Below are 20559 nucleotides of genomic sequence, written 5' to 3' on the forward strand. Positions count from 1 at the left end.
CCGAGATCGTGCCACTGCACTCCAGCCTGGGCAACAGAGCAAGACTATGTCTCAAAAGAAAACAAAAAAAGAATTGCAAGCAGAGGGCAATTAATAGAGGTAGACTTCACACCTGTCCCTTGTGGGCTTCTTTTCCAGAGTTCCATATCCAGACTCTCAAACCGTGTTTTGGGATCATCCAAACATTCCATCCTCCTGACTCCATAAACTATTGGATTCATAACCTGCTGCATGCTTGAAAACATGGGGATTGGAATTCGGTAAGTGTTGATGTTTTAGTTTTTTCTCTCTTTAGTTGTCAACAATGTACTGTACCTGTAGAGTAATGCTTTTCAAATTCTTCTCTCTGGAGTCTTCATCAGAGGATGTACTGGAGTCCTGACTAGTCTAGTTGTTTTCACAATGTTTGAATATGCTATGTGTACAAAGAAAAGTTGTGAAGTCTTCTGAGGAGTTCCATCCTTTCACATTTTCTCCTCTGTTTTATGAGTATTTAAATTCTTTGGCTGGGTGCAGTGGCTCATGCCTGTAATCTCAGCACTTTGGGAGGCCGAGGCGGGCAAATCACGAGGTCAGGAGTTCGAGACCAGTCTGGCCAACATGGCAAAACCCCATCTCTACTAAAAATACAAAAAATTGCTGGGCATGGTGGCAGGCGCCTGTAATCCCGCTACTTGGGAAATTGAGGCAGGAGAATTCCTTGAACCCAGGAGGCAGAAGTTGCAGCGAGCCAAGATCGTGCCACTGCGTGCCAGCCCAGGCGACAGTGCAAGACTCCATCTCAAAAAAAAAAAAAAAATTCTTCATCATTGCTCTATTGATATTTTCTAAAGTGACCTTACATAGAGAAAAGTGGATTTTTGGCTGGGCACAGTAGCTCATGTGTGTAATCCCAGTGTTTTGGAAGGCCAAGGCAGAAGGATTGCTTGAGGCTGGAAATCCAAGATCAGCCTGGGCAACATAGCAAGACCCCATCTCTACAAAAATTAAAAAATTATCTAGGACTACGGGTGGCATGTGCCTATAGACCCAGCTACTTGTGAGGCTGAGGCAGGAGGATCACTTGAGCCCAGGAGTTCGAGGCTGCAGTGAGCCATGATCACAACACTGCACTCTAGCCTAGGCAAGAGAGCAAGACCTTATCTCAAAAAAAATAAAAATAAAAATAAAAGTGGATTTTGAGAATCAGAAAGACTTGCTGCCCACTCTGGGCCAGTTTAATAATGCAGGACATGCATAGTTCAACCATACTCCAAAAACAACTCTGTTTTAGCCATATTGCCTATCGTCAACCCCACTCCATCCCCACTGTCAAATTTCTCTAGCCCCATAACTGATTTTGTTTTTCATAACACTTCTTTGTTTGTTGTCTACCTCCCCTCCTAGAATGTAAGCATTATGAGGGCAGGCAATTTTTTTGTTCAGCACTAGATGCTCAGCACTTGGAGTAGTAACTGGTACACAGAAGGCACTCAGTAAATATTTTTTGATTGAATGAATGATGTATTTTAAAAGTTTTTTTTTTGGCCGGACTCAGTGGCTCAAACCTATAATCCCAGCACTTTGGGAGGCTGAGGCGGGCAGATCATGAGGTCAGGAGATCGAGACCATCCTGTGAAACCCCGTCTCTACTAAAAAAAAATACAAAAAATTAGCCGGGTGTGGTGGTGGGCGCCTGTAGTCCCAGCTACTCAGGAGGCCAAGGCAGGAGGATGGCATGAACCTGGGAGGCGGAACTTGCAGTGAGCCGAGATCATGCCACTGCACTCCAGCCTGGGTGACAGAGTGGGACTCTGTCTCAAAAAAAAAAAAAAAAAGTTTTTCTTTTTAATTTTTATACTTTTAAAAATAGAGATGAGGTTTTGCTATGTTACCCAGGCTGGTCTTGAATTCCTGGCCTCAAGCAATCCTCCTGCCTCAACCTCCCAAAGTGCTGGGGTTACAAGTATGAGCCACCACACCTGGCCCTTGTGGTTTTTTTTTTTTTTTTTTTGTCTTTTTAAAAAGGGTGATGCGGGCCGGGTACGGTGGCTCACACCTGTACTCCCAGCACTTTGGGAGGGTGAGGTGGGCAGATCACCTGAGATCAGGAGTTCAAGACTAGCCTGAGCAACATGGAGAAACCCTGCATCTACTAAAAATACAAAATTAGTCAGGCGTGGTGGCACACGCCTTTAAGTCCAGCTACTCAGGAGGCTGAAGCAGGAGAATCGCTTGAACCCAGTAGGCAGAGGTTGCAGTGAGCCAAGATTGCACAATTGCACTCCAGCCTGGGCAACAGGATTGAAACTCTGTCCCCCAACCACCACCACCACCACTAACAACAACAACAACAAAAAAGAGGCTGATGCACATTCAGATCTCCAGGGATCTAATGAAAATCTGCTTTTTCCCCGAACACTTTTATCGATGACTAAGACAATAACATTGATGGCCTGCTGAACAAATTTACAGATGACACACACTAGAAAGAATAACAAATAGGTTGGAGGATACAATCAGATTCTCTCCCCACCCCCAATCCTGACAAAATGTAATAATGAATCATATCAAACAATATAGAGTTTAATGGGTACCAATATAAAGTACTCAAAGATCCTCGAATTGTACAAGTACTGAGTGGGGGCGAGATGGCTTACAGCTACACACGGCAAGAAGATTTACAGTCTCCTGTTGATTGTAAGAAGATGATGAGTCAACACAGTGGGATGTAGCTTTAAAAAAAATCAATCTTTTGTTGTATTAATAGAAATGTAATGTTCAAGAGGAGAACTAGTTCTCTAGTACTCACTGATGATCAGACCACACTTATTGTGTTTTATGAATTCTGGGCTTCAGACATTCAGAGACATTGATCAGCAAAGGATTATATGAGAAAAATAAAAAGGATAATAAGAAATCTGGTGCACAGAGTTATTCAGAAATAACAAAAAGATCCAAGGTTTTATGTAGGTGTGTAAGGGGGATGGTGATAACTAGCATATGTAGCTACCTTTCAAAGTTTGAGGTCTATCTGGCAGAGGAGAGATTTGATCTCTTCTGGGTAATCCCAAATGGCAGATTGAGGGCCAATGAGTGGAAGATGTAAGCATGTATATTTCAACCCATTAACATTGGTTAATTGTTAGATTTGCCTAGCAGACAAATGGACAACCACTGGAGGTAGTAAATTCCCTGACCCTGGTGCCCGGAAGTGGGGCAGTCATGCCCCATTCACTGGGTACATTTGTGATAGAAGTTCAAACACTGGGGTGAGGAAGTGAGGAGAATAGATTTGTTTATAATATCAAACACATAGTGAGTGTGAACTGTATGGCAAGCACCATAATACGTGATTAATGAGGTTGTCATTTCTAATACATCAATCCCACTAGCTCATTTTACAGATGAGAAAGTGAGGCTTAGAGGGAGTAAGCAATTTGCCCAAGGTCTTACACCTTGGTACAAAGCAGATCTAGGATTTGAACCCAGGCAGTCAGATCTCAAACCTTAATTATTATTCTATGAGGACCCTAAGGTGGGCATGGTTGTACACGCTTGTAGTCCCAGATACTGGGGAGGATGAGGCAGGAGAATCACTAGAATCCAGGAGTTCAAGACTGCAGTGAGCTATGATCATGCCACTGCACTCCAGCTTGGGCATCAGAGCGAGACCTTGTCTCTAAAATAAGTAAATAAAAATAAAAGTAAAGTATAAAGACTTTTACTTCTAGAAAGCCGTTCTTTCCCACCTTGAGATCCTATCACTGTAATGAAATAATCAAACCAGGGAGTTTATCTCAAAGGGTGGATGATTCTATAGTACATAGGTTCCCTCTATATGTAATATGCAGGAACTGTATTAGTCTGGCCATTTGCCACTTGGGTATACTATATGGAACCCAGCATAGGACTTGGCACACAGTAGGTGGTGCTTGCTAATTATTTATTAAGTGAAAAGAATGAACAAATGCAACAAATACAACATTGGTGGGATCTGAAATGACAGAATCTCAATATATTGTGCCTGAAGAAAAGCACATTTCTGGGTGGTCTACTGAGGACCCTCAGCAAAAGTGATAATCCGTCATTCCCAGCAAAGGCCTTGAGAATGCCTGTGCAATTGTTTGAACGATATTCATTTAAACAAATATTTATTGAGTACCGGTCCTGTGCCAGGTATGTCCAATGTGTGAAGGATGCAGAGGTGAATTGGAGGATGTGCTGTCAGTGGGGGAGAAGACAGGTGGGCAAATCCTTACAGTACCTTGTGACAAGTGCTATAGCAATTGCTTGTATGTTTTTTAAGTATGATGGAAGCAAAGAACAGAAAGGAACTGATTCTGCTAGGTTGAAGGAGTCATCTGATATTTGATTATGTTTTATTTATTTATTTATTTACTTACTTTTATTATTATAAATTTTTTTTGAGATGGGGTCTCCCTCTGTTGCCCAGGCTGGAGTGCAATGGCGCGATCTCAGCAACCTTCACCTCCCGGATTCAAGCGATTCTCCTCCCTCAGCTTCCCAAGTAGCTGGGATTGTAGGCGCCTGCCACCACACCCAGCTATTTTTTTTTCGTATTTTTAGTAGAGACAGGGTTTCACCATGTCAGGATAGTCTTGAACTCCTGACCTCAGGTGATCCACCTGCCTCGACCTCCCAAAGGGCTGGGATTATAGGTGCGAGCCACTGCCCCCAGCCATTGATGATGTCTTAAAAATAGCTTCCACATGTATGTTACTTGAGTTTATTCAGTCTTCATAAAGACCATGTGAGATTGTGACCCCTTCTTGTACAGAAGATGAAATAGAGTCTTACAGAGCTTAGGTGAGCTCCCCAGGGTCATATAGCTAGTAATAATAATTGCCCACATTGATTGAGTGTTTAGAATATCTGCGACTCTGTTCTAAACCATCTTAAGACATTTAATCCTCTAAGGTAGTTATTGATATCATCACCATTTTACAAATAAGAAAACCAAGTCACAAGATTTAAGAGACTTGCCTACAGTCACATAGCTAGAAAGTGGAAAACCAGGATTTCCACCCACACAGTCTGACTTTAGCAGGCAGACACTGATCCACTGCACTAAATTGCCTTGTCTAGTTCCCCAAAGAGCTGGAACTGACACACTTGGACTCTGATTCCAAGTTCAGTTCTCTTTCAAGTGACCCTGCTCATTAGCAGATACTGCATCCAAATGAGAAGAAATGGTCACGTGGTTACAAGGAGACTTGTGTAGTTCCTGCATCTGTGGTATGGTGCTATGGTGGGAGGGCTATGGTGAAGTCTGTAACGTGCATGAACTTAACCACTGACAAGCATTATGGCACAAGCTTTAGATTTTCTATGTTTTAGGTATTCAGGGTTTTTTCAGGGCAGTCAGAATTTTTTCTTCTGTTTTGTTTTTGAGACAGAGTTTCGCTCTGTTGCCCAGGCTAGAGTGCAGTGGCGTAATTATGGGTCACTGTAACCTGGAACTCTTGGGCTCAAGTGATCCTCCCGCCTCAGCTTCTCGAAGAGCTGGGATTACGGGCATGAACTACCACATCTGCAGAATTTTGCCTGTTCTCCAGGCCAGCATCCTGGGCTCTACGGACTATGACTTGTTACTCATAGGAACTAGCCACCAACACTTACCCTGCAGTCTTTTGGCTGGTTTAAATTTTTCTAAAAAGAAGAAGACAAGACATAAAACATTAAGAATGAAACAAGTTAAATTCAATACCTGCATATTAGCAAGAATGGAATACCGAAATGGAGAAATAAAGCACATCATTGTTTACATTGCCCAGCTTTCTTTCCATAATAAAAATTATTGGATGGAAAAACCATTCAGGGCTGGACACGGTGACTCATGCCCGTACTCCCAACACTTTGGGAGGTCAAGGTAGGACGATCACTTGAGCCCAGGGGTTTGAGACCAGCCTGGGCAAAATAGCGAGACCCTGTCTCTAAAAAAATTTAGAATTAGCCAGGCGTAGTGGTGCACAGCTGTAGTCCCAGCTACTTGGGAGGCTGAAGTGGAAGAATCACCTGAACCCCAGGAGGTCGAAGCTGCAGTGAGCCACGATTGTGCAACTACACTCCAGCTTGGGTGACAGGGTGAGACCCAGTCTCCAAAGAAAAAAGAAGAAGAAAAAGAAAAATAGGTCAATCTAATATTATTGTGCCTTAACAATTAAGTTTGTCTGGCTCTGTGGCAAATCTGAGAAAGAATTGGTTTTTAAAATGAATGAAGGAGATTCCTTCTTCTTTAATAATTACTACTTATGTTAATGTGGACATGACCTATATGATCGAAGATATTGTGTCTTTAAAATGGCCATCTCTCAGAATTTTTGGAGATTTGGTCATTTTAAAATCAGCCGCAGGCTCAGATTTCTGTGGCAGGCGATGGGGCAGAAAAGGTCAGTGTTGTTTGGTATTCTTCAACGCAGGTGGGGTTTTGGTATGGCTTGGTTTTTAGCGTTTTGTTTTGTCATTTATGGAGATTTAGTAGATTCAACTGATTATCTTGGCCTTTGTGTTTGTGGATTTCTATTTTCTTGGCTCCAGTTCCTTGGAAACGTTTGTTTTGATGGTGGCAGGAGAGCTGGTTTAGTCATGTTTTATTTTTGTTGTTCCTATTTATTTCTAATATCCTTTACTTCAAGTCCACTTACAAAGTATCATGTAACCTGTCTTTATGTCTCCACAAATGAAATGTTCCTAGTAGCAACTCTAGTGTAACCTTATAGGAATAGTTGATTTGATGCCCAGTTGATGCCCATCGAGATGGTTCTGTAGTATTAGAACAACGGTATGTTTTGGAAATTATGTTTGAAATTTATAATTGGATTTAGCATTCAGCAAATGAAATTTCAAGTGTCTGAGATCAACAAGTAGCCATATTCATATAAACATATTTTCCTTTTCATTGCTGAGTCAACAAAAGTTGGAAAATTCTTTTCTCACATATTCCATTCTTCAACTAAACCTGAAGGTAAATTACCTTTAAAAACCACATTCCAAACAAACAGTTTCTCATAAAGCTATGAGTACATGAATAGAGTGGGCCCCACTGGCATTTGGGATGTACATGTAATTAGAACTCTCAGTTTTTCAAACATGTAATTTACTGCAGTTGAGGTTTTTAATTCTTAACTTTGAGTCCATTGGGATGAAACAAGTGACCCTTGTTGGAAGTATGTCAAGAATCAACTTTCTCAGGTTGACCTTTAGTTTGCTGGTCATCAAATTAAAACATTGTGTATTCCCAGGCTTGAAGATGTTGGAACCTTCCTAAGTTTGTTAAAAGATCAAGGCAGAAGGCTAGTGCTGCTTTGCTGCTGTGAAGAACAGACTTCCCTCTTCCTTCTCCTTTAAGTTGATTTCTGCCTGAGAGAGAGCATGCTCCACCTCAGCTGGCCCCGTCTTTGCTCTGATAGTTGCCTTGTACTTCTTGTTTTTGCAACTAGATAGATGTCATCATCCTTTGAACTGATTTGACATCCTTTCTAGTACAAGGTTCAGTACTAGACACCAAGGACTGTTACAAACGCCCTCAGTCACCATTGTTCATAACTTAAAAGTGGCAACAAAATTGGAATAACTCAATGACTGTGTGACCTTGAGCAAGCAACTTAATCTCTCTCTAAAATAATGATTTCAAGCCTGGGCAACATGGCAAAACCCTGTCTCTACAAAAAATACACAAATTAGCTGGGCGTGGTGGTATGCACCTGTAGTCCCAGCTACTAAGGAGGCTGAAGTGAAAGGATCCCTTGAGCCCAGGAGGTCGAGACTGCAGTGAGCTATGATGGCACCACTGCACTCTACCTTGGGTGACAGATGAAGACCCTGTCTCAAACAAACAAACAAACAATAATAAAATAGCTATTTCACAAAGTCATTGTACTAAATACTTGGGATTGCATATGAAAATACTTAGCACAAAGCTTGGAACATAATTGCAAGTGTAGATGGAGTTTATGTGCAGTATATAATAATCCATGGAAACTCAAATGGACAGATGGACCCAAATCAAAATTGTCTGCTTCTAGCCATTTGTTAAATCAAAGCTTCACTTTCAAATGAATAACCAAATCTACCCATGATTTCACTTTAAAGTCTACATTCAGAGCAAAAAAGTGCTTCCATGATAATCTGTTCATAGATTTCATAACAGGAGCTGATGAGGGTTTATTTAGGAGTAAATGACATGTGAACAAGCAGAAGAAGGAAGATTAGATAAATACAATGTCTATTTCAAAATAAATGAAGAAGGGACAATTATCTGATAATAGAATATTCAGACGGTGATATAAAATAGACTTGTTTTTGTAAGTGGTTTAAAAAGTGTTTATTGACCTTAAAGGAATAACTTTTTCATAATTGAATGGTAAATCATGCAGTATCTTCTATTAACTAGTAATAAACTACAAATATCCATTAACTATATTTTTCTTTAATTGCATCTGCTGTCATGGCCTTACATTTATTTCAGTGATACAAAAAGAGTGATTTGATTTGATAACTGCCTGTCCTCTCTGCATATCAGAAAATCGGAAGGAGCAGCCTTCTGACTCACTTAGCTGTGAAAACAGGACTCTGCCAAATTACCGGGAACCAACACTGTTGTAAAACCATAAGAAAATTTTGCTAAGAAACCTTTTCTCATCTGCAAATTACTTGACTGAAACCTGAGGTGCTGGATTTCAGCACAAAGGTGACTTTGGAGGGGAAAGTTTGTGCCAAACTGGATCTGCTGTTTTTGTGTTATGTAAAAAGGAGAAAAAAATGAACTGTTCACTCCTAAGCTATAAATTTAAGATTATCCCATTACACCAAATGACAGAATTTCCAAACCTCAAACTTTACTTTAGAGCTATATTTTCATAAACTATGATCTGTACCCAATCAAAACTAAATGTAATTGAATATTAAATAATTAGCCTTGCCCAATTATATTTAAAGAGTACTGGACAAAGTTATTTTATTCAGTGCATCAGAAGTGAATTATAGTTGAATTGCAAAAATGGCAATACATGTGCAGTATAAAAATATAGAATACAGAGTAAAAAGAAGAAAATAAAAATCACCAAGTCACCCATAATTCTATCACTCAGAGATATCATCATTAAAATTTTGTTTTAAATTTATACACACATACAAACACACACATGCACACACATACACACACCAGAATATTCACGATATATAAATGCATATTAATGGTTTATCATAGAAAAGTGAAACATAAAGAAAAGTAGACAGAAAGCATAAAGGGCCGCATGTCAAGTTGTACCTCATGTCTAGCCCATCAATATCCCATTCCTCTCCCCATCTCATTTTATTTTGAAGCAAGTTCCAGATATTATATTATTTTATCCATAAATTTTGATATGGCTGGGTGTGGTGGCTCATTCCTATATAATCCCAGCACTTTCAGAGGCTGGGGCAGGAGGATCACTTGAGGCCATTAGTTTGAGCCCAGTCTGGTCTACATAGCAAGACTTTGCCTCTACAAAAAATTTAAAAAATTAGCTGTGTGTGGTGGTGAGTGCCTATAATCCCAACTACTGGGAGAATAAGGTGGGAGGATCATTTGAGCCCAGAAGTTCAAGACTGCAGTGAGCTACAATTGTGCCACTGCACTCCAGCCTGGGTGACAGACTGAGACCCTGTCTAAAGTATATATATTTCAATATGAATCTTTAAAAGATAAGGACTTGTAAAAAACATAACCATTATCATATCTACATTAACTAATACAACTTTTTAGTAGAATGAAATATTCAGTGTTGGAATTTTTAATTAATTGTCTCACAAATTTATAACTTTTGTTGTTGTTGTTGTTGTTGTTTTTTCTTTTTTTCTTTTTTGTTTGGAGACGGAATCTCGCTCTGTCACCCAGGCTGGAGTGCAGTGGCGTGATCTTGGCTCACTGCAACCTCCACCTCCTGGGGTCAAGCGATTCTCCTGCCTCAGCCTCCTGAGTAGCTGAGATTACAGGCACGCTCCACCATGCTCGGCTAATTTTTATATTTTTAGTACAGACGGGGTTTCACCATGTTGGCCAGGATGCTCTTGAACTCCTGACCTCGTGATCCATCCTGCTCGGCCTCCCAAAGTATAACTTACTTTTGTAGTTTGCTTGTTGAAGCAGGATCCAAATAAGGTTCATGCACTGAAGTCGGTTGATATGTCCCTTAAATCTCTTTTAATTTAAATCCCTTAAATATCTTTTAATTTCATTTTTTTCCTCGTAACTTATTTGTTGCAAAAACCAAGTTGTTTGTCCTGTAGAACTTCCCACAGTCTGGATGTTTCTGATTGCATTCCTATGATATAGCTCAACATGTTCCTCTGTACATGCTCAATCAGATTCATATATATATACATATATATATATTTTTTTTTTTGGCAAGACTGCTTCCTAGGGAGTGGAGTATTTTGCCATTAGGTGGTACATAAAAATCTCTTCTTTTGTGATGTTACCTAGATCCATTAGTTCATTAAGGGTTGTAAAAATGGTAATATTTTAATCCTATCATTCCTTAAGTTGATTTTCTGGCATGTGCCAATGGTGTTTGCTTTGTCTTATTTTTAAGTAACTTTTGTTTTCTCTATTGTAATTATAATTTGAACTCATTCATTGAAATGTATTTAATGTGCTTCTGTACATATTATTCTTATTAATGCTTAAATTATCCTCATTGGTCTGTGGTAGCATCTTCAAAGTGGTTCCTGACATCTTTTGACACAACCCTAGCAGTTTTTGATAGCTTTCATGCTATTTGGTACAAGATGGCATAGGCTCATCTTGAATATTTCCACATAGTAAAAATTACTTATATTTAAGATGTGAATATATATACATATAATACAAAACCTTAGGACAGAAACTATTTATGATACCAAAAGACTAGAAATAACCCCAATGTCTATTAATAGAGGACTGGTTGAATAAACTATGATACCTACACACAATGGAGTCTGTGTAGCTATAAAATGAAAGTAGGTTTTTTTTGTTTTTTGTTTTTTTGAGAAAGAGTCTTGCTCTGTTGCCCAGGCTGGAGTGCAGTGGCACTATCTCGGCTCACTGCAACCTCTGCCTCCTGGGTTCAAGTGATTCTCCTGCCTCAGCTTCCTGAGTAGCTAGGATTACAGGTGCACACCACCATGCCTAGCTAATTTTTGTATTTTTAGTAGAGATGGGGTTTCACCAGGCTGGCCAGGCTGGTCTTGAACTACTGACCTCAGGCAATCTGCCTGCCTTGGCCTCCCAAAGTACTGGGATTATAGGCATGAGCCACTGCGCCTGGCCAGAAGTAGGAACTTTAAATATACTTATTATGGATTGATCTGTAGGATATATTACAAAAAAATGGGGGGAGAAATGTGAGTCTACGATGCTACCATACAGGTCAAAAAGGATATATATGTAAATGTATATACATACACACATATATGCATGCATACACACACATATGTAAATACATTTGCTTATATTAGAAAACAAAGAATAGGAGGATTCACATCACAAAATATTAATAGTAGTTACCTGTAAAAAATGGAGGAAGAAAGTGGAGGGGATAGGGATAGAAACTAGACTTCTTCGAATTCACCTTGTTTTGTAGATTTGACTTTGGCCAGGCTGGTCTCGAACTCCTAACCTCAGGTGATCCACCCGCCTTGGCCTCCCAAAGTGCTGAGATTATAGGCGTGAGCCACCGCACCCGGCCTAATTGTAGTATATTCTGATCTTATTAATGCCTGCTGTCCTTGAGAAGCAGGATTCTCAGCATGAGAGGAAGGGAATATAGATGTAACATGGAGGAGGTTAGGCAGAAATCCTGTGGTCCTGAATTTGAATTGAGAGTTGATATAAATTTAGGGTGTCTATGTACATGTATAGACATATCTCCTAGGTCCTCTGTTCACTGAAAAACCTAGAAACAATGACTAAGCCAGAAGCAATAAGCACTCTTGTTATCTATATTATGATATGATATATGATATACATACACAGATATCATAAATATATATTCATATATACATAAATTCCATATATGTGTAGCATCAATTATTTAGCTATTCTTCTATTTCTGGTCATTTAGATGTTCCCAATTCTGTGGCAAAGCAATTGTGCACTTATTATTTCCTTCAGACACTTTTCTGTAAGTAGAATTACCAGACTAGAGGGTAGGAACATATTTAAACTCTTTATTAGTATTGTCAGATCACCTCCAGAAAGGTTATACCAGGTTACATGGTAAGTGGCAGTGGGGGAGAGAGTGACTGATTCACTGCATTAATAGTTATAGACATTTTAGACATTTACACTGACATAGTTCTGCCAATCTATGTCAGGTAGAACTGTGCCTTTTTTGTTTTTCCCTTTTTGATGTTCTTATAGAGAAATTTAAAAGATCAATAATACCACACGGAAAAACTACACTGCTGTAACATTTTCATATTTACATTAATAACTGTATATTTGGCTCCTTAAAAGTCCTACTTATTTGCCCTTTATATCTCAAGAAAATCCTGCAAAGTGCTCCTTTACTTATACAATTTTATGTGTATATGGAAGAGCTATTTCATCACCAAGCTATTCTGCATTTGAAACGAAGGAGGAAATAGTTTATCCCTCCATGAAGTGGTATTGACAGGAAGCAATCCACAAAGATTAGAATGGGCTTGTCAAACTTAATGTATTCCTTATAATTAATGCACTGAATTATAAATCCTTTTGTTGTAAACATACATATATTGTGAATGTATTAAAATATGAATTTTTATATCTTTTTGGTAATTTTGGCATCTATCTTTGAAATTCCTGGGGTTTTTTATTGTAACCTTACCTTTGCAGAACTCATTATATGTGAAACTTTATTTTCCAAACATAATTTAGGAAATTAACTAACTTTGTAAACATTATTTTACATGTACCTTCTATATACAACTGAAACATGATTCTGAAAGAAAAAAAAAAGTAGATTATAGGCAAAATCATAGACTGTTATAGCTAGAGCAATCTTAAAGATCGTCTGGCCTAACCGCTTCATTTTATACTTTGGAAAACGAAGACAAAGGGCAGTTATGTAACTTCATTAAAGTCATACAGCTACTTTGTGAGAGTGTGACAAAAACCCAAACTGATGTGGTACAGTGTCTCCTTTCCACGTCGCTTCTCAGAGTTAGCAAAAGTTGAAGGCAATACACAAAACCAAAAATAATTGTCGTGTTAGGGAAATGGGATTTGGCGTGTCTACCTTCAAAATTTGATTATGTCACTTTTTTGATAAAAATTCTATAGAGAATGGATCAACAACTACATTACAAAATTAGGTAAAAGAGCACCTTTGTTATTTGGGAAGCTAGAAATAAATTATGGGTTTTCTAATACTTAGCAGGGATTCGTAGCAATCAAAATGCAGACCATCAATGACTTGTTAGGGATGCAAAAGTCATTGCGGGTTTTGCCATTATTTTAGTAGCAAAAAATGCAATTATTTTTGCATCAACCTAATACAATGGTTTATCATGATTTTTTGACTTTACAATGGTGTGAAAGTGACATGTATTCGACCGGTCACGGTGGCTCACACCTGTAATCCCAGCACTTTGGGAGGCCAAGGCGGGTGGATCACGAGGTCAGGAGATCGAGATCATCCTGGCTAACACGGTGAAACCCCGTCTCTACTAAAACATACAAAAAATTAGCTGGGCATGGAGGCGAGATCGCGCCACTGCACTCCAGCCTGGGTGACAGAGCGAGACTGTCTCAAAAAAAAAAAAAAAAAAGAAAGTGACATGCATTCAGCAGGAACCATATGTCAAATTTGGAATCTTCATCTTTTCCTGGGCTAGCGATGTGCAGATACTACTCTCTCGTGAAGCTGGGCCAAATCACCTAACACAAAGCCCATTTTATAATAAAGTGTTGAATTTCTCATGTAATTTACTGACTACTGTATTGCAACTGTTCTGAACATGTTTCAGGTAGGCTCGGCTAAGACGCAATGTGCAGTAGGTTAAGTGTATTACATACTTCTTTGACTTTTGTTATTTTCAACCTACGATGGGTTTATCAGGACATAACCCCATTGTAAGTTGAGGAGCACCCGTACACAGCATCTGAGTGCTTCATGTATGTATTCATAGGCACTGTTGTAAGTACTTTGTTTGCATTATCTTGATGAGTTCTAACCATAATTTCATGCACAGAGACAGTATGTGACTTGCCCCCAGGTAATCTTAAGAATGTCAGACTCAAGATTTGAACCTAGGCAGTCATAGACACAGTGGGTTATTTGAAGTTTCAAGCCTCAACTGTCATTGTCGCCGCTACTGAGGGTTGCTGTGATTGTCTGACTCCCCCCCAGCTGTCTTCCTACAGGATCAAAGGTTCTACTTGAGAAATTCTTACATAGCCAGGCACGATGGCTTACGCCTGGAATCCCAGCACTTTGGGATGCTGAGGCAGGCAGATCACTTGAAGCCAGGAGTTCAAAACCAGTCCGGGCAACGTGGTGAAGCCCTGTCTTTACAAAAAATACAAAAAATAAAATAAAATAAAAATGTAGCTGGGTGTGGCGGTGTGTGCCTATAGTCCCAGCTACTTGGGATGCTGAGGTGGGAGGATCACCCGAACCCAGGAGGTCAAGGCTGCAGTGAGTCATGTTCACAACTCTGCACTCCAGCCCAGCTGACAGACAGAGACACTGTTTCAAAAATAAAAAAATTCCTTAAAGCAAAATTTTTAGAGGAAATCTGCCTTCACCTGCCACTTGCTATGTGATTTTTCATTCCTCATCTGTAACACAGGTGTGATATCTACCTCATAGAATTGTTGGAGGACTAAATGAGAGAAATCGTATCCATTTTTTGGCGGAATAGCTGACACGCAGTTATCATCAGCTATGGTCATCATTACTGGTATTATTAATATCATCACCAACGTTATCATTATTGTTTCTTTCTCTCCTTTTGACCTCTTTTTTCATGCAAAAGCTCCTGAAAAGGATAATACATTACCCGAGAAGCTGGTGACTCATCAGTTGTTTTTTTCCTAACAGAAGAGAGCAGAGAGGTATTAAGGCAGAAGGAAGGAAAGCGGTAGAGAGACCTCAAAGACAACTTAGAGCAGAGTTTTATCCCAAATTAGTTGGGATACATTTACAAAACAGTTCATTTGAAGTCTAGTCTTGTGTTTGGCATCCTGTAATCTTTATTGGGTTTCTGGAGCCTATTAAGGAGTGAGGAAGGGCACTGCTAGCAGTGGTGACAGACCTTCTGTCCCTGCCCGAGGAATCCCGTCCACTGTGGCCACCTGCCTATCCATGCTGCAGTGGGAAGTGGGCAACAACCCTCCGCAAGCTCTTCTGTTTACTGTGCCTGGAAACGGGCATTTTGCCATGGAAAAATTTCTCATTGTACCCGTAAGTACAGAACACATATTGCACAATATGAAAGATCTTATTGAGACTTCTTATTAGGCCAGGCGCTCAAGCCTGTAATCCCAGCACTTTGGGAGGCTGAGGCAGGCGGATCACCTGAGGTCAGGTGTTCAAAACTAGCCTGGCCAAGAAGGCAAAACCCTGTCTCTACTAAAAATATAAAAAAATCAGCTGGGCATGGTGGCAAAGTCCCAGCTACTCTGGAGGCTGAGACAGGAGAATCACTTGAACCTGGGAGGCAGAGGTTGCAGTGAGCTGAGGTCACGCCATTGCACTCCAGCCTGGGCTACAGAGTGAAACTCTATCTCAAACAAACAAACTTCTTATTAACCTGTGTACACACTGTGCTTCAAGAGTAGGACTGAGTGCCATTCCTGAGGTGTCACTCCACTCTTTACTCAGGGGCTAAAAGTCTAAAGGTGGCCCGCAACCACATCCTCACTTTTTTCTCTAGATCACACACTTTCCACTGATGGCTAAAGTCTTAACTGTTTAATGCTACCAGCTTCTCCCTCAGGTCAAGTATTCTTATTTTCTGTATCTCATTTTTCACTTTTCATCTTTATGAAAAGGACTGAGCACATGGTAGAATAGAAAATGGTGCAAAAAGCTGTTCAGTGAAAGGTGAATCTCATTTCCATCCAGGCTGCCCAGTGCCATTGGCCAGAAGTGCCAACCATTTGTTCATTCCTTCAGAAAGTGTGGTGGGGCGCATTGTCTGTATTAGCCACTGTTTGGGGTGCTTGGAATCTAGCAGCAAACAAATGGATTAGATCCCTGCCTTCTAGTAGGGGTTGATGGGCTACAAGCAACATATATAAGCAAGTTATCATAGGGTAGGTTAGAAAGTGATGAATGCAGCCTGGGCAACATGGTGAAACTTTGCCTCTACAAAAAAATTTTTTTTTTAAATTATCTGGGTGTGGTGGCACACCTGTAGTCCTAGCTACTAGGGAGGCTGAAGTGAGAGGATCACCTGAGCCTGGAGTTGGAGGTTGCAGTAAGCCGAGATCGTGCCACTGCACTTCAGCCTGGACAACAGAGAGACCCTGTCTCAAAAAGAAAAAAAAGAAAAAGAAAGTGACTAATGCTACGGACAGAAATAAGCAAGGGTGGGGGACAGGGTGATCAGGATCACTTATGAAATATCTATCACACAAGCTAAGTGTCCATCAACAGATGAACGGATAAAGAAAATGTGGATACACACACACACACACACACACACACACACACACACACAATGGACTATTATTCAGCCATTTAAAAAATGAAATCATGTCATTTGCAGCAACATGGATGGAACTGGAGGTCATTTTGTTAAGTGAAATAAGCCAGGCACAGCGAGACAAATATCAAATGTTCTCACTCATATCTGGGAGCTAAAAATGTGGATCTCATGGAGGTGGAGAGTAGGATGGTGGTTACCAGAGGCTGGGAAGGGAAGGGGGAATGGGGGATGAAGGGATGTTGGCTAATGGGTACAAACATAGGATTAGATAGTAGAAATAAATTCTAGTATTCAGCAGTACAGTAGGGAAATTAAAGTTGACTATAATTTATTATATATTTCCAAATAGCTATCAGGTTTCAAAATATCACATGTACCCCAACAATATGTACAACTATTATATATCAATTTTCTTAAAGTCATAAACATTATAATGGGAAAAAAATAGTATATACCACTGGCCAGAAATTCTCCTGAGCACTTTACATATGTTAACTATCTGAATCCTCATAACAAGCCCAGGCACTCTTATCATCGTCATTGTAAAGGGAAACTGAGGTGCAGAAGAGGTAGGAACATGACTCAAAGTCACAAAGCGAATGAGTAGTGAGACCTGGGCTTTCACACAGGCTGCCCGGCTCCAGAGCCTGAGCCTAGCTCCAGAACACTTCCGTCATCCCAGAAAAAAAAACTCCCATGCCTGGTAGAGTCACTCTCAATTCTCTCCTAACCACAGACCCCGGCAACCACTCATCTGCTTTCTGGCTCTATGGATTTGCCTGATGTAAATATTCATATAAATGGAATCATGTAATATGTGGCCTTTTGTGACTGGCTTCTTTCACTGAGCATAATGTTTTCAAGGTTCATCCACATTGTATCAATCCTTCATTCCTTGTTGTGGCTGAAAAAGATTCCATTGTATGAATATACCACATGCTGTTTATCCATTCATCAGCTCTTGGGCATTTGGGTGGTTTCCATTTCTTGGCTATTATAAATAATGCTGCTGTGTACCTTTGTGTACAAGCTTTTGTGGAAATGTACGTTTTATAATTTTCTTGGGTACATACCTAGGAGAATTGTTCAGTTGTAAGGGAACTCTATGTTTAACTTATTTTTTAATTATTATTATTATTATTATTTTTGAGACAGGGTCTCACTCTGTCACTCAGGCTAGAGTGCAGTGGTGCGATCTTGGCTTACTGCAACCTCTGCCTCCCAGGCTCAGCCTATTCTCCCACCTCAGCCTCCTGAGTAGCTGGGACTATAGGCATGTGCCACCACACTGTGCTATTTTTTTTTTTTTTGGCATTTTTTGTAGAGACAGGGTTTCACCAGGTTGCCCAGTCTGGTCTCAAACTCCTAAGCTCAAGCAATCCACCTGTCTCAGCCTCCCAAAGTCCTGGTATTACAGGCTTGAGCCACCGCACATGGCCCTATGTTTAATTTAACAAATCAACTTTTGACCACATGTATTACTTAGCTAAGCCTCACTACTCAGAAGGGGAAAAGTATAGGAGCAAGTGGTTGCTTTAGCAAATGTCCTATCCTGTCCTATCAATATGATGGTGTCTCCTTCTTGGGGTTTCATAATTCAGTACCCTGAAGGTCATTGACACTCCATATGTGTATTTTCTATGCAGAACCCCCACAGAGGCCACTTTTGGTCACCTTTTCCATGCAATAGATGGGGAATGACCATAAGGAAGTACCCCTTAAAGTAACTGAAGGGCTCAAGCTTGAGCAGTGGAACCTCTCCAGGTACTTCTAAGAGCAGGATAGACAGGGTCAGTCTAGAGAAGTGAATGCTTGGAGAAGATTACACAGTTCTCTAACAATAACATCCATGATGATTTTGTAGAATTCTCTATGCCTAGCATAATGCTAAATGCTTCACAGCCTTTTTCCTAGACTTGCACTCTCCAATATGGTAGCCACTGGTCACATATGGCTATCAAGCGCTTGAAACATGGTTAGTCTGAATTAAGGTATGCTATACCAGTTGAGCATCCCTAATCTGAAAATTCAAAATATGAAATGCTCCAAAATCCAAAACTTTTTGAGGACTATGATGCTACAAGTGGCATTGTTGGTGGTGACAAAGCCTGCTGTTCTCTGCTGTTGCTGCTGTTTAGCAAGTGATACAGGTATTCTTTTTTTATTTATTTATTTTTTTGAGATGGAGTCTTGCTCTGTCACCCAGGCTGGAGTACAGTGACGCAATCTCGGCTCATTGCAAGCTCTGCCTCCCAGGTTCATGCCATTCTCCTGCCTCAGCCTCCCAAGTAGCTGGGACTACAGGCACCTGCCACCACTCCCAGCTATTTTTTTTGTGTTTTTAGTAGACACGGGGTTTCACCATGGTCTCGATCTCCTGACCTCGTGATCCACCCGCCTTGGCCTCCCAAAATACTGGGATTACAGGCATGAGCCACTGCGCCCAGCTGTGATACAGGTATTCTAAGGGATGCTGCTGTGCTGATTAGTAACCCTGAACACATTGTTTTTTTCACTATTTTAATAGTATGTTATATATACATATATACACATATATATACATATGTGTGTGTGTGTGTATATATATGTATATATATATGTATATCACTCTGTTACCTAGGCCGGAGTGCAGTGGCACGATCTAGGCTCACTGCAACCTCCGCCTCCTGGGTTCAAGCGATCCTCCTGGGTTCAAGCAATTCTCCTGCCTCAGCCTCTGGAGTAGCTGGAATTACAGGCATGCACCACCATGCCCGGCTAATTTTTGTATTTTTAGTAGAGATGGGGTTTCATCATGTTGGCCAGGCTGGTTTCGAACTCCTGGCCTCAAGTGATTCAGCGGCCTGGACCTCTCAAAATGCTGGAATTATAGGAATGAACCAACACGCTCAGCTGGTGTGTTATATTTTTTACTGTTAAGTACTTATGTCTAAATAAACGTGAGAAAATGATTGCTTATCAGTAGCACATAAATGAGTGTCAGGAATGATATTGCCAAACAAGCACAGATAGTCCCATGGGTGGTTGAGATAGTGACACCTTTGGTTTCTGATCATTCGATTGATACAAACTTTGTTTTATGCACAAAATTATTAACAGTATTATATAAAATTACCTTCGGGCCATGTGTATAATATGTATATGAGACATACACGATTTTCACATTTAGACTTCGGTCTTATCCCTGAGATATCTCATTTATGCATATGCAGATATTCAAAAATCTGAAATCCGAAATACTTGTGGTCCCAAGCATTTTGAATAAGAGATGCTCAACCTGTACATGTGAAATACACATTGGACTTTGAAAACTTAGTGCAAGAAACAGAATGTAAAATACTCATGAACATTTTTTACATGTTGAAATGATATTTTGGACATGAGTTAAGTAAAATATAGCACTAAAATTAATTTTGCCTATTTCTTTTTACTTTTCTTAATGGGCTACTAGAAAATGTTAAATCACACATGTGGCTCACATTGTGGCTTCCATTATGTTTCTATTGTACAGCGCTGGTTCTAGACTAGTCCTCACAGTTATCTGATCAGCTGGATGGTATTATCATCCTTGCATTATGGGTGAGGAAATTGAAGCTTAGAGCGCTTAAGTCAATCGCCTATGATCATACAGCTGTGGCTTAAGCGCAACTCTGTCTCCAATTCTGAATTCTTACCCATTGCTCTAGGCTGTCTCCCCATAGTCCAGAAATGTAACCCAAGTGATAGAAAAATGGTTAGGATCATTAGCTGTGGCAAAAGGCTGTTTTCATATCTTCATTGTAGAGCAAACGAAAAATGGTCTATGAAGTTCTGTAAAGTAGCATTTAGGGTGCAGTTGGAGGAAATTGCCTATGAGAAAGTTTCTTAAATACTAACTCCGTTTGTAATGGTTCGGGG

The 20559-nt window shown here is 40.1% G+C and overlaps 1 protein-coding gene across 1 annotated transcript in view; it reads left to right on the top strand.

Annotated features, from left to right (window-relative positions):
- Positions 1–20559, top strand: part of MKLN1 (muskelin 1) — a 382321-nt gene that overhangs the window by 33998 nt on the left and 327764 nt on the right. Inside the window, exon 2 of the mRNA XM_024249293.3 lies at positions 139–260. Coding sequence (XP_024105061.1) covers positions 232–260 — 29 coding nt within the window. The 5' untranslated portion in view covers positions 139–231. The remainder of the gene's footprint in view (positions 1–138; positions 261–20559) is intronic.

This window comes from Pongo abelii, chromosome 6, assembly GCF_028885655.2.
Source record: "Pongo abelii isolate AG06213 chromosome 6, NHGRI_mPonAbe1-v2.0_pri, whole genome shotgun sequence".
NCBI classification, from domain to species: domain Eukaryota; kingdom Metazoa; phylum Chordata; class Mammalia; order Primates; family Hominidae; genus Pongo; species Pongo abelii.